The 20,262-nt window shown below is 36.6% G+C and overlaps 1 protein-coding gene across 1 annotated transcript in view; it reads left to right on the top strand.

Annotated features, from left to right (window-relative positions):
- Nucleotides 1-19,096, top strand: part of RAMP3 (receptor activity modifying protein 3) — a 58,503-nt gene extending 39,407 nt beyond the window's left edge. The window contains exon 3 of the mRNA XM_027837058.1: nucleotides 17,433-19,096. Coding sequence (XP_027692859.1) covers nucleotides 17,433-17,688 — 256 coding nt within the window. The 3' untranslated portion in view covers nucleotides 17,689-19,096. The remainder of the gene's footprint in view (nucleotides 1-17,432) is intronic.
- Nucleotides 19,097-20,262: the final 1,166 nt, after the last annotated feature.

Here is a 20,262-nt window from a genome sequence, read left to right as displayed (position 1 = left end):
TTAAAAAAACTCATCTTCTTTCTCCCCAGTTTTGAATAAAACTTTATTCTATAGAAATATTTTGATATGGAAAAATGGCTACATTAAAATCAGATGGGGACTCTCCTTCTAGCACAAAGGACTTCCTTTTTATGTTATGTTCAAATTTTCCGTACTGTGAAAGATTCCATCCTTTCCCTAGTATACCTAGAGTTTCTTTCCCTTCACATCATTGGGTTATAGTGCTCCCATCAAAAAACTGAGGATGTTTCCCAACTGATAAATGATCAAAAGATATGATCAGTCTTCAGATAAAATAATCAAAGCTATCTATAGCCAAATGAAAAAATAATCTAATTCACTACTGATTGGAGAAATGCAAATTACAATAATTCTGAGGTACTACCTCACTTCATACCTATTAGGTTGAATAATAGGACAGAAAAGGTAAATGATAAATGTTGGAGGGAACATGGGAAAAATGAGACATTAATGCGCTGTTGGTAGAATTGTGAACTGATTCAACCATTCTATAGAGTAATTTGGAACTATGCTCAAAGGGCTATAAAACCACGCATACCCTTTGACTTAGCAATACCACTACTAGGTCTGTATCCCAACAGAGATAAAAAACACAAAAGAAAGGGACCTATGTACAAAAATATTTATAGCAGTTAATTTCTGGGGGCAAAGAATTAGAAACTGAGGGGATACCCATCAATTGGGGAATGGCTGAACAAGTTATGGTATGTGATTATGATAGAATACTATTGTACTATAAGAAATAATGAGCAGGATGCTCTCAGAAAAAACTGGATAGACTTACATGAACTGACGCAAAGTGAAATGTACTGTGTACAAAGTAACAGAAATATTGTAAGATGATCAGCTGTGAATGACTTAGTGATTCTCAACAATATAATGATCCCAGACAACTCTGAAGGACTTATGATGAAAGAACTCCCCAGAGAAAGAACTGATGGTGTCTGAATACAGATTGAAGCATACTTTTTAACTTTATTTTTCTTGAGTTTTTTTTTTGGTCTATGTTTTCTTTCACAACATGACTATTATAGATATGTTTTGTATGATTACACATGTATAACCTATATCAAACTGCTTGCCTTCTCAAGGCGGGGTGGAGAGGGAGGAAGGGAGAGAATTTGGAACTCAGAATTTTAAAAATGAATGTTAAAATTGTTTTAAACATGTAACTGGGGAAAATTAAAAAAAATATATTAAAAAAAGAACTGAGGATGTTACCATATCTGGGGAAGTTATGGAAATCTTCAAGATTTCCAGCTGATGGCATGTCATTGAAGTAGTCCAATAAATCATGTGCATTTCAAAACAAGAAATAGCCTTAAAAGTACTTCTCTGTGCTGATAACTTGTTGCAGACATGCAGCTGGGAAGATTCTGGATGAGGCCTGAAGCACAATTGTAAATGTTTATGCTCATGCTTTAATTTATGCCTACTTAGATTGACTTTCTCTTTCCTACCCGTGTGTTAGATTGACTTCAGTGACAGACACAAGTGGATTGGGGTGGGTGAGTCAGACTAACAGCACTCTAGATGGAAGGCACTGAGGAGTTTTGAAGTTAAGTAACTTTATAACTACACTTGAATGAGCCACCCTGACAACAATTACCTCAAAGTTTCTGCAAGAAGAAAAACTAAGCAGGAAATAGATAAAGGTGAAAAAGGGTGTGCTTAATTTTGGAATTAAGTCCCCAAAGTTACTGAAAGCAGTGCATACCTTTTGACAAAAGGATACCACAGCTAGGCCTATATCCCAAAGAGATGAAAGGAAGAAGAAATGGTACTATAGATACAAAAATATTGAGACAGGTTCTTTTTTTGTGGTGGTAAAGAACTGGAAACTAATTGGGTGCCCATCAATTGGGGAATGGTTGAACAAATTGTAGTATATGAATGTAATGGAATATTATTGTGCTATAAGAAATGAAGAAAAAGACTATTTCAGAGAGACCTGGGAGGACTTGTATGAACTGGTGCAGAATGAAGTGGGGTAGATCCAGAAGAACTTACACGATAGCATCAATATTGTAAGAATGAACAATTATGAAAAGCTTGAGAATTAAGAACTCTGATTAATTAAATCATCAGCTATCATTCCTGAGTATTTACAAAGAAGAATACTGCTCTTAGTGGGTTTGATCTTCTAACATCTATCTGAGAGATGATAAAGGAAAAGACAATACATGTTGTTTTCATTGTCTTGTTAATACTTCAGTAGATATATGACCTCATAGAAATGGGTATTGCCTCCCTTGGTGTTCATTACAACCTTTCTCAGCCTATGCAATTTTTGCCCATGAAGGTCCTGATGGAGTATCAATGTAGTATGCTACAGACTTTCCTCTGGGTCTTTTTAACACTGTGTTTGTGCCAGTGGAGTCTTCTGGCTGTCCATCTGTTATCCCTTGCTATTCACACTTTACCTGCCCATCACCTTTTTCTGATCATACATTTCCCTTCTTGTACATACACATTTCTTGGAAATTTGTTGCTAACTACCACGCATGTCTCTGTTGCTATGTGGAATACTTCAACTTTGATTCGTCAGAGATTGTGATGTCCTAGGACTCACAAACATATAGTGTTGCTGGGAGAACGTTCATGTGAATATGGGCCTTTCTAATGGGAGCAGCTTGGTATTGCTAAAAGCATCACACAGCTTCCTAAATGCAATGAATTCTGCTTTCTTTCTCCTCTTTAATTTAGGATCAATTCATTGTCCATCCATAATGCCTGTTCTAATTAAATGTACTGATGTATTAACTCAATTGATTAGCCTTCCAACTGCATAGCATGGTCTTAACAATTGACATTTTTCTTTTTATTGATATCTTTTGTTTTTACATCAATTATATTTTCTATTCTTTCCCATCTCCATTCATAAAGCTATCTTTTATAACAAAGAAAAGAGGAAAAACCCAATTAAGCACATCAGCAAAATCTGTTATTATATGCAATGTTTCATATCCATAGTCTACCACTTCTGCAGAAGATGAAGGTGCATAGCTCCTCCTTGGGGCCAAGCTTAGCTATTATAATTTCACAGTTTTTAGTATTGATTGTTTTTGTTGTCTTTTTTCCATTTATGTTGTTGTTGAGTATATTGTTTTCTTGGTTCTGCTTATTTTGCTTTGTTTCAGTACATATAAAGCTTACCATATTTCTCTGTTTTCATCATGTTCATAATTTCTTACAGGATAGTAATATTTCATTATGTTCAAGTATCATAATTTATTTTTTCATTCCCTAACTAATGGAAATAATTTTGTTTTCAGTTCTTTGCTACTACAAAAAGTGCTACTGTAAATATTTTGGTTGTATGGGACTTAAAAAAAATTGACCTTCTTGGGTTATATGCTTAGTAGTGGAATTTCTTGATTAAAGAGCATGAACCTTTTAGTTACTTTCTTAGGAGAACTTCAAGGTATTTTACAGGATGAATTCACAGCTTCATCAATAGTATACTAATGTGCTTGTATTTCTACAGCACCTCCAATAAGTATGCATCTTTTATTAGTTTTTTTTGTACATACTGTTTGACTGACCTCTCTTGAGTATTCATGGGTCTCTTTGAGGAAGCCCTGTAATGTTCTGGGGCTTGATGTAACAATTATTGTTTACTTCCCCCAAATCAGCCCTTTCCCCTAATTTCCCCATTTCTGTTGTCATTAAGCTAGTCAGGGTAAGATTTAGGATTTGAACCCTTGTCTTTTGACTTCATGGTAAGCATGCTAATGATTGTCTTGCTATAGAGAGGAAAGGACCTCTGCAAAGTTGATAGTATCCAGGTTTTATAAATAACTATGGCAATATTAAAATGTGTTTTTAATTTTTAAAGAGACATTAAATGCCCATCTTAACAGCACTTTAAAGACTTTTTTTCCAGAATGATGGCAGTTGTGTTGTTTTTTGTTTTTTTAAAGCAACTTCATAAATAACTGGAATAGTAATGGCTAACATTTATTGTACTTTAAGATTTACAAAACATTTTTAAGTACATTATTTCATTTGATCATCATTATAAGCCTGGGAGTTAGACCCTGCAGTTATTATTATCCCCAGGTGAGGAAACTGTCTTGAAGAGGCTTCAAAGGTGAGATTCAAACATAGGTCAATGTTGACTCCATGTCTGGCATTTTACTCACTTTACTATGCTGTCTTGTAGTGGTAGTGACGGTGGTGGTGGCAGTGGTGGTGATGGTGGTCAATTGGAAACTGATCCGAAATTTGTTTGCTTTAATTTTTGTTTAGAACACTTGTACAGCACAATTTCTCTTATCAGAAGGTCACCTATTGACAACTTGTGTGTCTATGAACTGTCAAAATTGATGTCACAATGTTCGCATACTTTTCTCAAAGGAAAGTTGTTCAGTTTTGCTTGGAGTTTTTTGACTCATACTTTACACTTAATTCCAACGTACTTAGTTATCTAGTTTCCCAGCCCCCAACGTATTGGAAGTAGCAAATTAGGAAAAAAAGGGAAGAACTTTTGTGGATAATTTTGTCAGCAGCAAGAAATGACAGCTAACAATATGAGCTTGAGGAGAAAAAAAACTACAAAAAGCAGACAAAAATAGAGCCGTCTCTCATAAAGGGGATAGGAACTGATTTCATTGCCTCACTTGAACTCCCAGGTGAGGCAACTCCTTAGATCAATATGGTCAGCACCTTCTCTATAATTTAGTCAGAGATTTTGCTAAAGCAATGAGAACTTAAACAACTCAACTAGCGCCACATGGACAGTATGTGTCAGAGGCAGGACTTGAACCCAGATCTTCTTGGCTTTGAGGCTGACTTTCTATCCACTATGCCACACTACCTCCCTATCTCTTATAATAAAGAATAAAAAAGAGGAAAAGAAAATTTGGCAAAACTAAGCAACATCAGTATTCTCTTTGAATCTCCTCCCTTCCTCTACCCCAAGCATTGTTGTGCATTTCTCCAAGAGATCCGACTCATCATTTGGCCTTAGAATGAAACAACAATGAAGCAGCAGCAGCTGCACAATTTAGGAAACTAGACACGCTTGACCCTATTTTTTTTTTGCTGTAATCTTAAGGAAAACAATATTTTGTGAGTGATAAAGTGAGATCTTTAATAGAATTAAGTAACCATATGAGAGATCAGTTTTCTAGCCAAAGCATTTTCCCTGGCTATTGGGAATATTACGGCGGAGATTGGACTGTTTCTCTAGAAGCAGTAATGGATTCCAAATCCTTTCTTGGTGCTTGGCACTAGTAAAATTTCGGAGTAGCGGAGAATTGAGATCCTCCTTTCTACAACCAAATAAGTTGTCCTAGCTGAGACACGGAAGGGAAGGAATGAGTCCAACTGATGACCAGGCTTGCTTCACTTCACCCCATTAGAATCCCATTCTGTTTATATCCACCGTCTCCTTGGAAGTTAGGGTTCTAAGGTGAGGAGGAAGAGAGCAGCAGAGAGGCACCCTAGCCAACAAACAATGCAACTCTCTTCTTTTGCTCTCACCACTCTTTTCCCCTCACCACTCTTTCCCCTCAGCTGTGTTTAGCGTAAACATCTCTGGGGGCTAGAGCTGTGCTCATTGGCATATTCTGGAAAACATTTGGGACATTGTGGCCACCATCAGGAATCAGCAAAAAAGATGAAAATCATCTGGCCTCATTGTCCCAGGGCTTGGAAGTGGGACTAAGTAGCTTTGGGCCATCTATCTTATACGTGGCGGAGAAATAATGAGGAGACATTTGTCCTTCTCCAAGAGTGATGTGATGCCGTCTGTGGTAACTGTGCTACCTCCTCCCCAACACATGTGGAGGCTCAGAAAGCAATTGCAGGTTTGAAGCACTATAGGTCAGCAACCTCTCAAAATCATAGCTCATATGTTTCCACCAAGTTGTTTACTTTTATAAGGACAAAAGGCACATTAGTGAAAAGCACAAAATCCTTAAAAAGAATAACAAATTGAGTGACTAGAAAAAATTCCCTCATATATACATTGGGTACACTCTTCTCTGAGTTGTCATCATACCAGTGGAGAGGGTATATACACATAGATGTGTGACCAGAATGCATACTTGGAAGGCATATGTATGAATAATGTCTGTAGAGCACATTCATGGAGGGCATTCACATGGGGGACATGTCCAGACAGGGCATTCGATGGAGACCACATGTGTCAGGTTATGCATGAACGCCTGGGACAACTCGTACTTCTAATGTCACAAAGTCACTGATGACTTCTGATTATGGAATCATTCTGTTCTCTACTGGACACTGCCCATCTGCAGGCAGCTGGGAGTTGTGTTGTTTCTATTGGACGTCTTGTCCTTACTTCTTGGCATATTCTTGCTTTCTACACATCATCTTTTCATCACATCGTAGTTCCACTCTCCACTGCATGTCTCCACTGGTAACAACAGCAACAAACAAAAGCAACAACAATAACTCACATTTGTATGGTGCCTTAAAGTTTGTAAAAATGCAAAGCACTTTACACATATTGTCTACTTTGATCTTTACAAAAACACTGTGAGGCAGGTATTATTGTTAAACCCATTTTACAAATACAGAAATGGAGGCAGAGAGAAGTCAGGTGACTCACCCAGGGTTGAACAGCTCATAAGTATCTGAGGCAGAATTTGAATTTGGGTTTTCTGAAAGCCGTCCATTCTTTTCTCCATGACATCACCTAGCTGTCCCCTAACTAGTTTAATTGTGGCTGAGCTTTTCTTAACCAGTTGTTAGTCTTTAGCTATTTTATTTAGCTTCTTTTGGGCTATGTTATACTCTCTGCTACCATTTACTGGAGGTACAGTGACTAGTAAGACTTTTTCAGGCAACTTAGTCAAAGGTTGGCTAGAAATCTTTTAGTACCTACCCCAGGACCATAAGCCATCATAGCCAGAAAAAGCCAACAGAAGCTCCACGTTTAGATCGCCTGTTCTATTGACCACCATTCTCCTGGTTCCAAGGTCCTTGGCTCTAGACAGTTGTCTGAATTAGACTGATAAAATTCCTTTTAAGTCCTCTCAAATCCTTGATGGTCAGTCTGAATTTCTAAAGCCTACTTTGGGGTCTCCACCTAGATTTATATGGTGGTGTAACTTAGTTACGTGATGCTCCTTGGTTAGCAAGTAGATGAGCCCGAGGACAGGAACAAAAGGGCTAGGTGAAACCTAAAGGGCTATACTTTCCCCTTTATTCTTCATAATTGACTTTGTTAGGTATTTCTGCTGGTAACAATATTTCTGACTTTTGCAGGCATTGTGGCCAGCACAAGCCTCTCTGATTTTCCTACACATTCATTACAACATTTCCTTAATGTACATTTTTGTTTTGGACTGGGCTTGTGATTTCTTTTGATTAAGGAGTTCTGATGATGAAATTATTAATATGGACTGGTGCTTCTTTTGAAACTTCGTGTCTGAGAGGGCTTTCTAGGGTATGGAGAAGTTAAGTGATCTACTAAGGTTCCCACAGCTAGTATGTCAGTTGTGGGACTTGAGCCCGTCTTTGTGGCTTTGAGGCCCACCGTGCTACATTGCCTCTCATACTGAACTGAAGGGGATATTGCAGAAGCAGTTCTATATATCCAGCAATTACCTCCACAGGGTAAGACCCCCTTACTTTGATGTCTTTACAAGTATGCCTTTGTCATAGCAGCCTCTCCTGCAAAAGCCTAGGCTACTGTACTTGTCAAAGAGGGAAGGGATGAAGAAGAGGTCATTGAGTTAGCACTTTCTTTTGATCCAAGCAACATATCTGGTTGAAGAGGTAGAAGAGAAATGTGAGTTTGGAGAGTGGGAGAAAGTCATGAAGGAGAGGAGCAGAAAAAGAACTGCTGAACACTTGGAGCTAAAAACAAATTTGAGACTTCCAAAAGAGAAGGGGTTTGGATGCTTCAGAAAGAAATAGTTGCTTGACTTCAAAGGGATGTTAACGTAGACCCACAAATACCGTCAGTGAGTAATAATGCGATAAAGGTCATGGGAAGGCCTTTAGTGATGAGAAATAGGGATGGTTGGGAACTCCCTGATCAGCGGTGCTGAGGCAGCTATTTCTTGATTTTATAACAACTGGAAAGTGTTCTGGCTTCCTAGGATAAGGATCTGAGATACAACAGAGAACCTCCTAAGACTTTGTCAAAATGGATAACTATTAGTTGCTTTTGGTGATTGATGCAAGCACAGATGATACGGCCAGAAGGGACATTTAAAGAATTACCAACGATTACAAGGTCATGGGCAAGAAACAGAGATCAGAGGGGTTACAGGTGGTGTTTTCCTCCATGAAGCCCATTGAAAGCAAGTAATGTATAAGAGAAAAATGTTTTGGGGAAATGAATATGCTTAAAATGATGAGGTCTGAGAGTGGGTTTTAGATTTCTGAATTATAGCTTTAAATATGGGGAGAACTGGCTACTGGCCAGGGATGGAGTACACCTTATAAAGGCTGATAAGAATAGGTTCACCTTTATGTTTAAGATGATTGTATGTGTATAGCCTATTTAAGATTGTTTGCTCTCTTGGGTAGGGGAGGGGAGAGAGAGAAGAAAAAAAATTTTGAACTCAAAATCTTATAAAAGTGAAAGTTGAAAACTATCTTTACATGTAATTGGAAAAAATGAAATACTATTAAATGGATATATATACATAATACATATGTATATATAATCCATCCATCCATCCATCCATATATCTATATATGTATATTCACCTGGTGTCTTGCAGCTCTAATCAAAAGAATTTTAAACTGAAAAGGAAGGGAGAGGAAGAAAACTACCTATGTGTATCCATCTACCAAGTTAAATATTGGAGATACTAGCTACAGTGTAGGAAGAAGGATAGTAATAAAGAAGGTAAGAAATTCCCAAGAGACAAAATTTAAGAAAGGAGCAGTGGAATGTGAAAAGGATAAGCTATAAGCAAGATAAACTAGAGGTCTTTATGCATGGAAATAAATTTGAACTTATGGGAATCACTGAAACTTAGTGGGATGAGGCCCATGACTAGAATATGACTCCAGATGGTTATGCCTTATTCAAAAGAGATGGAATAATTAAAAGAAATATGGAGGAATGGTGAGGGTAGCATTGTATATTAAGATGATAGATTCATGTGAAGAAATCCCGGAACTGCAGAGGATAAGCATAGTAAAGTGTACTAGTTGAGTAAAAATCCGTGGTGGGAGAAACAAACAATTTTCATCATTACAGTGTATTATAGGCCACCTAGGGAGAAAGAAGAGATAGATGAAGAGTTTGAGAAAGGGATAATAAGTCTGGGACAGAGGTGTGATAGAGAAGACATAGGGGTCCTCAATTATTTAGATATATGCTGGAGCACATGCTCACTCTAACAATAGCAGAGAAACTTATAATTTCTTGGCCATAAGATTTGTCATAATGATACTCTCATCCTTCAAAATGTGGAAATGTCAAGGGGAAGTTCTATTCTGAGCCTAATTCTCACTAACAGGAAGGAACTGGTTGCTGGCACAAAAAGGATGAGAACCTTGTAGAGGAGGAGAGGCCACTCTCTCTTAGAATTTGTGACAGAGGAAAGGAAAGCTGGACATAGTCTGACATGCTCTCTAGATTCTGAGGACAGCAAATTTCCAAGGGTTCAGAGGAAGGTTGGGTGAGAACACATGGACTAAAATTCTTCAGGGGAAATCAGTCCAGGAAGGATAAGAAGCTCTGAAGAATAAAATTCTTAAAATTCAAAATAATTTCTGATGACACAAAAAAGAAACAATTTAGATGAGGAAAATGGCAGTTGTCTGAAGACCTTGATGTGGATGCTTAAAGAATTCATCAATCAATTTAGATTTAAAAATATGCATAGGAAATAGAAACAAGGGTGGATAACAGGATGAATACAAAAGCATGACAAGTTATTCTAAGGATATCATCAAGATTCTAAAGCTCAAAATGAACTAGGATGCTAAGAACAACTTAAAAGAAGCTATCTTGGAAGTAGACTTTCTGGAGCCAAGATGGCAGAGTAAGCAGTAAATTACCATAACTCTCCCATATTCACCTCCAAACACCATAAATTAGGTCTATTTTTACTTTTGCTTCGTCTGAGATCAGGATTGTTACTCTTGGTTTTGTTTTTGTTTTTGTTTTACTTCAGCTGAAGCATAATAGATTCTGCTCCAGTCCCTTACCTTTACTCTCTGTGTGTCTCTCTGCTTCAGGTGTGTTTCTTGTAAACAACATATTGCAGGATTCTGGTTTTTGATCCACTCTGCTATCTGCTTACATTTTATGAGAGAGTTCATCCCATTCACATTCACAGTCATGGTTACTGTGTATTTCCCTCCATCCTAGTCTTCCTCTTGTTTGTCCTCTCTCTCCTTTTACCCTTTCCCTCCTCAACAGTGCTTTGTTTCTGTCTAGTACTCCCCTGGTCTGCTCTTTTTTCTGTCAATTCCCTCTCCACCCTCCCCCACCCCTCCCCACCTCTCCCACCCCTTACTTAATCTCCTCCCCTCCTACTTTCTTGTCAGGTAACATAGGTTTCTATATTCAACTGATTGTGTATATTAGTCTTTCCCTGAGCCAGTAGTGATGAGAGTAAGGTTCAAGTGATGCCCATCTCCCATCCTCTCATTTGTCCCTCCACTGTAATAAATTTTCTACACCTCATCATGTGAAATAATTTACCCCATTCTACCTCTCCCTTCCTTCTGCACCCAGTATACTTCTCTTTTTCATCTCTTAATTAATTTTTTTTGTGTCATTCCCTCCAATTCACCTTATACCCTCTGTCTATGTAATAAGACAAGGAAGGAAACTACATATTGCTAAAAGGTACCATAGACAATGAAATAATATCAATACTAAACATATATTCACCAAGTAGTATAGCATCCAAATTCTTTTTTTTTTTTTTTTGCTTTTTGGTGAGGCATTTGGGGTTAAATGACTTGCCTAGGGTCACACAGCTAGTGTCAAGTGTCTGAGGCCAGATCTGAACTCAGGTCCTCCTGACTCCTGGGCTTGTGCTCTATCTACTGTGTCACCTCTCTGCCCCATAGCATCCAAATTCTTAAAGAAGTTAAACAAGTTACAGAAAGAAATAGACAGTAAAATTATACTAGTGGGGGACCTCAACAGTCCCCTCTCAGAACTTGATAAGTCCAACCAAAAATAAACAAGAAACTCTGGAGGTGAATAGAATCTTAGAAAAGTTAGAGATGGAAGACCTTTGGAGAAAACTGAATAGGAATAGAAAGGAATATACCTTTTTTTTCAGCAGCACATAGCACCTGCAGAAAAATTGACCATGTCTTAGGGCATAAAACCTCAAAATCAAATGTAGAAAGGTAGAAATATTAAATATATTATTTTTGGATCATAATGCAATAAAAATTATATTCAACAAAGGGCAGTGGAAAGATAGATTAAAAATTAATTTTTAACTAAATAATCTAATCCTAAAGAACAACTGGGTCAAAGAACAAACAAGAGAAACTATCAACAATTTCATTAAAGAGAATGACAACAGTGAGACAACATCCCAAAATTTATGGGATGCAGCCAAAGTAGTACTTAGAGGAAAATTTATTTCTTTAAATTTTTACATCAACAAAATAGAGACAGAGCAGATCAATGCATTGGACAAGCAACTAAAAAAAAACTACAAAAAGAACAAATTGAAAATCCCCAATTGAGCACCAAATTGGAAATTCTGAAAATTAAAGGTGAGATTAGTAAAAGAGAAAAAACTATTGAGCTAATAAATAAGACTAGGAGTTGGTTTTATGGGGAAAAAAACCTAATAAGGTAGATAAACCATTGGTTAATTTGATTAAAAAAAGAAAGAAGAAAGCCAAAAATCCAGTATCAAAAATGAAAATCATCACAAATAAAACAAATCAAATCATCACAAATAAAAAGAAATTAAAGCAATTATTAGGAAATATTTTGCCCAATTATATGCCAATAAGTCTGACAATCTGTGTGAAATCAATGGACATGTATGAAAAAATTACCTAGATTAACCAATCAGGAAATAGACTGCCTAAATAACCCCATCTTAGAAAAAGAAATTGAACAGGCCACAAATTAACTCCCTAAGAAAAAATTCCCAGGGACAGATGAGTTCACAAATAAATTCTACCAAACATTTAAGGAACAATTAATTCCAGTACTATATAAACTATTTGGAAAAATAGGTGGAGTCCTACCAAAATCCTTTTATGACACAAATATGATTCTGATATCTAAACTGGGAAGAGCTAAAACAAAAAAAAAGAAAATTATAGACCAATTTCCCCAGTGAATATTGGATTTTTCAAAAATTTCAAAATTCTTGAACAAAATACTAGCAAGGTGATTACAGCACTATATTGCAAGATTTATACACTATGACCAGGTGGGGTTTATACCAGGAATGCAGGGTTGGTTTAATATTAGGAAAACTATTAACATAATTGACCATATCAATAACAAAATTAGCATAAATCATGATTGTCTAAATAGATGCTGAAAAAGCTTTTGACAAAATACAGTACCCATTCTTATTAAAAACACTAGAGAGCATAGGAGTAAAGGGAGCGTTCCTTAAAATGACAAGCAGCATATATCTAAAACCTTCAGCAGCATTTTCTGTAATGGGAATAAACTAGAAGCCTTCCCAAAACAATCAAGGGTAAAATAAGGATGCCCATTATCACCACTGCTATTCAGTATAATACTAGAAATGTTAGCTATAACAATAAGAGAAGAAAAAAATAGAAGGAATTAGAATAGGCAATGAGGAAACAATACTGTCACTCTTTGTACATGATATGTTGGTGTACTTAGAGAACCTTAGGGAATCAACTAAAAAACTACTTGAAATAATGAACAACTTTAGCAAAGTTGCAGGATATAAGATAAATCCATATAAATCATTGACCAACAAAGCCCAGCAGCAAGAGATAGAAAGAGAAATTCCATTTAAAATAATTGTAAACAACATAAAATACTTGGGAGTCTACCTACCAAGACAAACCCAGGAACCATATAAACACAATTACAAAACACTTTTCACACAAATAAATTCATTTCTAAACAATTGGAAAAATATCAATTGCTCATGGCTGAATCAATATAATAAAAATGACAATTCTGCCTAAGTTGATTAACTTATTCAGTGCCATACCAATCAAACTACCAAAAAAATTTTTGTACAGCTAGGAAAAATAAAAACAAAATTCATCTAGAAGAACAGAAGGTCAAGAATATCAAGGGAATTAATGAAAAAAAATACAAAGGAAAGTGGCCTACCAATACCAGATCTCAAACTATGTTATAAAGCAGTAATCATCAAAACTATCTGATATTGGTTAAGAAAGAGAGTGGTGGATCAGTGGAATAGATTAGGTACATAAGACACAGTAACCTAGTGTTTGATAAACCAAAAGACTCCAGGCTTTGGGATAAGAACTCACCATTTGACAAAAACTTCTGGGAAAATTGGAAAATAGTAGGGCACAAACTAAGTATAGAACAACATCTCACATCATATACCAAGATAAGGTCAAAATGGGTACATGATTTAGACATAAAGGGTGATACTATAATCAAATTAGAAGAGCAAGGAGTAGTCTCCCTGTCAGATCTATGGAGAAGGGAAGAATTCATGGCCAAAGAAGAGATAGACAACATTACAAAATTTTGATTATATTTTAAAAAGCTTTTGCACAAACAAAATCAATGCAGCTAAGATTAGAAGGAAAGCAGAAAGCTGAGAAACAATCTTCATAGCAAGTGTCTCTGATAAAAGCCTCATTTCCCCAAAATATAGAGAACTGAGTCAAATTTATAAAAATATAAGCCATTTTCCAATTGATAAATGGTCAAAGGATATGAACAGACAGTTCTCAGATGAAGAAATCAAACCTATCTATAGGCATATGAAGAAGTGCTCTAAATCATTTTTGACTAAAAAAATGCAAGTTAAAAACAACTCTGAGGTACCATCTCACACCTATGAGATTGGCTAATATGACAAAAAAGGAAAATGATAAATGTTGGAGAGGATATGGGAAAATTGGGACACTAATGGAATGTTGGTGGAGTTGTGAACTGATCCAACCATTCTGAAGTGCAATTTGGAACTATGGCCAAAGGGCAACCAAAATGTTTACTCTTTGATCCAGCAATACTACTACTAGGTCTATATCCCAAAGAGATCCTAAAAAAGGGAAAAAGACCTACATATTCAAAAATATTTGTAGCAGCCTCTTTTGCGGTGGCAAAATATTGGAAGTTGAGGGGATGCCCATCAGTTAGGGAATGGATGAACAATCTGTGATATATGAGGGTAGGGAATACTATTGTGCAATAAGAAATAATGAACAAGCAGATTTCAGAAAAACCTGGAAAGACTTGTATGAACTGATACAAAGTGAAATGAGCAGAACCAGGAAAAACACAGTATCAACAACATTGTGTGATGATCTACTATGAATGACTCAGCTGTTTTCGGCAAACAATGATTCAAGACAAGTACAAAGGACTCATGAAGGAAAATGTTATCCAGATGAAGAACTGATGGACTCTGAATGAAGAATGAAGTATATTTTTTTCACTTACTTTATTCTTTTTTGTGTTTTTTTTCTTTTGATCTGTTCCTTCTTTCGCAACTATGACTAATATAGAAATAATTTTTTACATGATAGCACATGTATAACCTATATCAAATTGCCTACCATTTTAGGAAAAGGGGAGGGGAGGGAGGGAGAAAAATTTGGAACACAAAATCTTGTAAAAATGAATGCTAAAAGTTATCTTGACATGTAATTGGGGAAAATTAGAAGTTGGAAAAAAACTATTGGGAGAAGGAAAGGGATCAGAAAAGAGCTATGACTATTGCTTAGAGTGGATGGGACAGTGATAATGGGTGATAGAGAAGGTACAACTGATCAATCCTTACTTTGCTTATATTTTTTTCTGCTGATGAGAATTTCTTTTGGATTAGAAAGGGCAAAACAAAAATGACTAATAGCAAATAAATTCTCATCTGTTGTGGTTGTTGAAATTTTATCTTCTTTGAAGCTTAGGTGTCACTTCTGCCATGAAATCTTTTCTAATTTCCTTTGGGGAAAATGATCTCTTCTTCAACTTTACACAAATCACTTTGTTATCACTTTGATCTGCCTCTGCCTTGTATTACACTTAACTGTGTATGTGTTATAACCTCTTTCTTCCACTCCCCATTCTCTGAGTAGATTGAGTTTCTTGGGTCATGGGTCATGCTGTTTTCAGCTTTGTAGCCCCAGCACTTAGTTCAGTAGCCTGCACAGATAGGCATTTATTAAATGTTTGTTTGTTTGAATTGTTCCTTTGCTAACTAGAATGTGAACTCCAGAAGAGCAGGGATATTGTTTTTGCCCATAGGATTCAGCTAAGCACTACTCCTGTAAAACAGATATGCAATAAATATCTATTGGTGAGATTAAAATGGAAAAATTGCATTTTGTAGGGTTAAAGAATTAAATAACCATGGTTATGTGATAGTGCTAGTTTTACCAACAGTGCTATCTAGAAAACAAAAGGTACTTGATTTTATCAGTATGAATATTCCTCCTACCAATGCTGATCACATCATTCCCTTCTTATCCCTCTCCATTCCTTAATAAATAGCTTTATAAATTGTTGTGGGCCAAAACAATTCATTACTTGTTATCAGGTCTTTTGGTGAGGATCCTCTCTGTACTTAGCTCTGCTGGTTCTTGAGTGTAAGTGTAAGTCCATTGCTGGCTTATACTCTTAAGACTTTTCAGCTTAGTTCTTAATAGAAACTGCTCTGTTAAGTATTTGAGAAAAAGAGATTTGAGAAGAGGATTTTAGTGGGTAATATGGAAATACATAGTTTCCAAATACTTTATTTGGGGTACTTGTCCAGATGACCATAACATGACCTTCAAAGGATAACTTTTTCTTTAAATGATAGGATGCAAGAATTGGAATCCAGAGATATTCACAAGTTGATTGTGTCAGAAATTATAGTTGTTGAGATGGTCAATTGTTTTCAAATTGTTTCCAATCATTAATTTTTTTTAATACAGTTGAACTTGGTAAATGCCACAGTGCATAAATCATTACAATGGAGTGAAAGGTATGATCCAATGGGATTTAAACTTCTGCCAGAATTCCTGAGATACTTAATATCAACCTTCAGATTATACTGTGAATAGATATCTAAGCTGGAAAAAGAAGTGAATTTTTTTCTGGGCATATTCTTTTATTAACTTTATATTTTACAGGAAGATGGGGCATAAATTACCAGTCAATAATTCATACCTTGGTTCTGTCTCCACTTTTTTTTGTGTGTATGATCTGAAACAAACAAGTTATAAACTATTCACACTTTAAGTGTTTTTAAGGTTTGGTTAATATGGATATGGAAGATATGCAGCTGAGAAGAGTTCTCCAATTTTTCATTAGTTAAATTATCGTCCTACCAAATAATATTACAGAGGGAACCATAATTTAGATATTTCTACAATGAACAGGAAACTAATGTGATTGGGAGGGAGCTAGCATTGCTGACTGATTAGAAACAGTGACTTGGTGATAATCTCACTTGTTATCAGCTTCTTTGGGTGGTACTGACTGGGCAACCTCCCTGTACTTTATGCATAAAAATGGAGAGAGAAGTGCCCTCCAAGAAATGGTTGTGTAGCTACTAAAAGTCATGAAGATGATAATAGAGTGAAACAATTCATGGGATACTGAGGTAGAAAAAGACCTCTCAAAAAAAAATGAGGAAAGCATTATAATTATTCAAGAAGATTGAAGACCATTGGCAAAGAGTACTTAGCACATGCTGCATAAGAATTGTCTGAAGGAACTGGGAATGTTTAAGCTAGAGAAGAGAAAACTGAGGTGACAAGAGAGTTGTATTTAAATGTTTGAATGGCTTCATGAAGGAAGGGGAATACACTTGTCTGTTTGATCCCAAAGGGCAGAACTAGGAATAATAGCTAGAAGTTGTGGAGGAAAATTTAGGCTTTAAGGTAAGGAAAAACTTTTTATTGAATCAAATGACCCAAAAGTGGGAATGGTTTGTCTCTGAAATAGTGGGTTCCTGCTCACTGCAGGTCTTCAAGCACAGGATGGATGACCATTTGTTAAGTATTTTGGAGGAGGAATTTCTTTTCAGGTATGGGTGAAATGGATGGGCTTTGAAGTCTCTTCCCACTCTGAAATTATGTGAAATTCCCAAGTCTTTTCTTGTGTACAGCTGTTAAGTTGAATCTTTCCATGACTGTACTTGACTGGTTGGACATATGCATCAAAAATGCAAGAATTCATATTTATATCCTTTAAAAATTAAATCTTATGTTATATTTTATCTGGGCTTGGAAACTTGTAGCAGTGGGTTGCTCTTTGCATATCTTAATTCCAGTTTTCCCTCTTCTTCCTTCTTTAGGTACTATGACAACTTTACCTCTTGCACAGAACTTGAAACCAACATTGTGGGGTGCTTTTGGCCCAACCCCTTGACAGAGGGCTTCATCACAGGAATTCACAAACAGTTCTTCTCAAACTGTACATCGGACAAAGTGCATTGGGAAGACCCACCAGATGAAATTCTCATTCCCCTGATTCTGATTCCTGTCCTGTTGACAGTGGGGATGGCAAGCTTGGTGGTGTGGTGCAGTAAACGGAATGATGTTTTGGTGTAGCCTGCATTTTCCTCTTTTGACTTTCCTTGTTTCCTTTTTTTTTGGGAAAAAAAAAAACACAACCCAGCAGAAGTCAAGCATCAGGAACTATTGGTCTATGACTGCTTCAGCCTAAATAGCTCCTATCCAGAGGAAATCTTTCTGGGTTTGAAAAGTCTTGATGAAAAGCTGCCATTTTGGAGTTTGGCTCGTGTAATGAAACCTACTTATTTTTAATGATGTAAAGACACTGGGTTTCATCAGATTTTTAACTCTACCAGGGACAAAATGGAAATTTCTAGAGGAACTGACAGTATGGAAGCTGCTGAATACAGACAGATGAAAGGCAAGGTGGGCCAGTGAGAACTAACTTTATCCATTGTTTCTAGCTAACCATTCATCTCACAAATAGCTATGGCAAAGTTTGAGTCACTTGGCTCTGAGTCGGTAGAGGGCTTATGTTGTGAGTTTGACACCAAAGGTCTTCACTAACGGATTTCCCAGAAGGCTATCTTAGTTCTTTTATTTGTAGCAAAAGGAAGAAAATACAACCAAAGATGGGTACTGCTGTTTTGAAGACAACAATTTAAATAAAAACCTTTAAGGAGAAAGGACTGTATCACATGAAGGGATGGCAACAGAAGTGCTTTGCAGGGATGGACTTCTTGACTTGAGGAGGACACGGAGCTCGCTTCAAGAAGGATGCAGACCTTCTTGAGGAGGAAAGAGCAATAGGAAATGGGCTGCCTTAATTTGTCAAGGAGTAATGAAGAAGCTACAGATACATCAGATTCCTTCATTTGTTCTTTAATTATTCCTGTCACTTTTATGAAAATATGAGTACTGGCTAGTTTCTTCCCATGCCTTCTGTCTGCTCCCAAAGGGATTGTGTGTACACAGTGTTCTATAAATAATAGAATACCCAGGCGGCAGAGATGCTTTTGAAATGTTAACTCTCAGAAACTGGCTTTCTTTTTAGATGGATTAGGACATGCATTAGGAGCAGAAAAAAAGCCACAAGGAAGCTTGTAGCAGTCAGTGTGGATTACATAGAATGGGAAAGAAAACAGCGCCTCCAGCAAAGTGGGAGAAATCTGTTTCTACAGGTTGCCATAAAAGTGTGGATGCCTGTGTGTTTGCTGGGCAATTGTTTTTCCTGTTCCTTTTGTGAGCCCCTTTCCTGTCACTTCCCGATTGTCCTCTAAATATTCCATGTGGAGTGAATAGTCCAGTTTGGCTTCTTCAGCCCAAATTTTTCATCCTTTAAATGTATCTTTCTTGGCTCTTTTATTTTTAAGGGAGCAAAATTTGTGTTTGTAACAACTGTGTGTATAATTCCTACATGTAAGGTGTGTTTATGGGTTTGAACTATTCAGTGGTCCTCTGTTTTTAAAAAGTCTCTAAGTAAATGTGTATATTTGGTTTTTAATTTTTTTTGTCTTCTTTCACTTTGCTCCAGTAAACAGCAAATGCTTTCACCAATGCTGAGAGAAGTAGACCATGTTATTTATTGCTATTGTTCTAATAATCATATTTCTATTGATTTTTCTCCCCAAATCAATTATGCCCATTGGGTTGTTCTTTCTTCTTGTTAATTGGATTACAGATGCAGCAGCGGTTTTCTTTTGTGGCAGCCTGACTTTCTATTCCTTGTGATCCAGGAATCAGATTTTGAAGTTCTTTGTGAGTGTTTTGATGATACCACACCAGTGAATTCATTTACACTGAGATGTTTTAAAAGCCACAGATTGCTAAACAACCTTGTAAAATCAATTGAAGGAATTGTTTTTGTTTTCTCAACATATCTCCTATAACTTAGAGAATCATTGCTTAATCTATCCCCAGTGGCTGTATGGTGCTCTGAACATTTGTTGGAAACTTAATCACAGGCTCACAGAGTCAGAAAAGATCCAGAGATAATCTAGTATGGGTTGAATAGAAATTTACTCTACAACATTACCAGCAAGTACTTATCCACCTTATGTTTGAAGACTTCTAGTGATTGGAACAAACCTATTACCTCCTAAGGCAGACTATTCAACTTTTGGAAAGCTGTGGGGATGATGATTATCATGATAATAACTGACAATATGTGTCAAAACTTAAAGGTTTGCAAAGCACTTTGCGTACATTATTTCATTTGATCCTCACAGATGAAGAAACTGAGGCTTAGAGAAGACATGTGCCTTGCCCATGATCATACAGCTAGTAAGTTTCAGAGGTGGGATTTGAACCCATTTGTAATTATTAAGAATTTTATTTCCTTACATCAAGCCTAAATTTTCCTCCCTGTAGCTTCAAACAATTCTCCTAGTTCTACTTGCTGGGGCCAAACAGAAGTCAAGTCCTACATTTCAACATTATAGTCCTCTAAATAGTTGTCCTGTTCTTACCTTGCCCCAAGTTTCCTTTCCTAATATCTGCAGGTTTTCCAACTCATCTTCATATGCTGTAGTCTACTTTTGCCTCACCGTCATGGATGCCTTTATTTGGATGTGTTTTGGTTGATTAAATTCCTTCCTAGAATGTACCCAGCACTGAACAAAATACTGAATGTGTTCTGACCACAGCAGTGTATAAAGAGACTATCACATT

The sequence above is a fragment of the Vombatus ursinus genome, unplaced genomic scaffold (genome assembly GCF_900497805.2).
Source record: "Vombatus ursinus unplaced genomic scaffold, bare-nosed wombat genome assembly UNPS02014820.1, whole genome shotgun sequence".
Taxonomy (NCBI): domain Eukaryota; kingdom Metazoa; phylum Chordata; class Mammalia; order Diprotodontia; family Vombatidae; genus Vombatus; species Vombatus ursinus.
The sequence above is the reverse complement of the archived record's forward strand: the minus strand, read 5'-3'. Positions and strand labels throughout refer to the sequence as shown.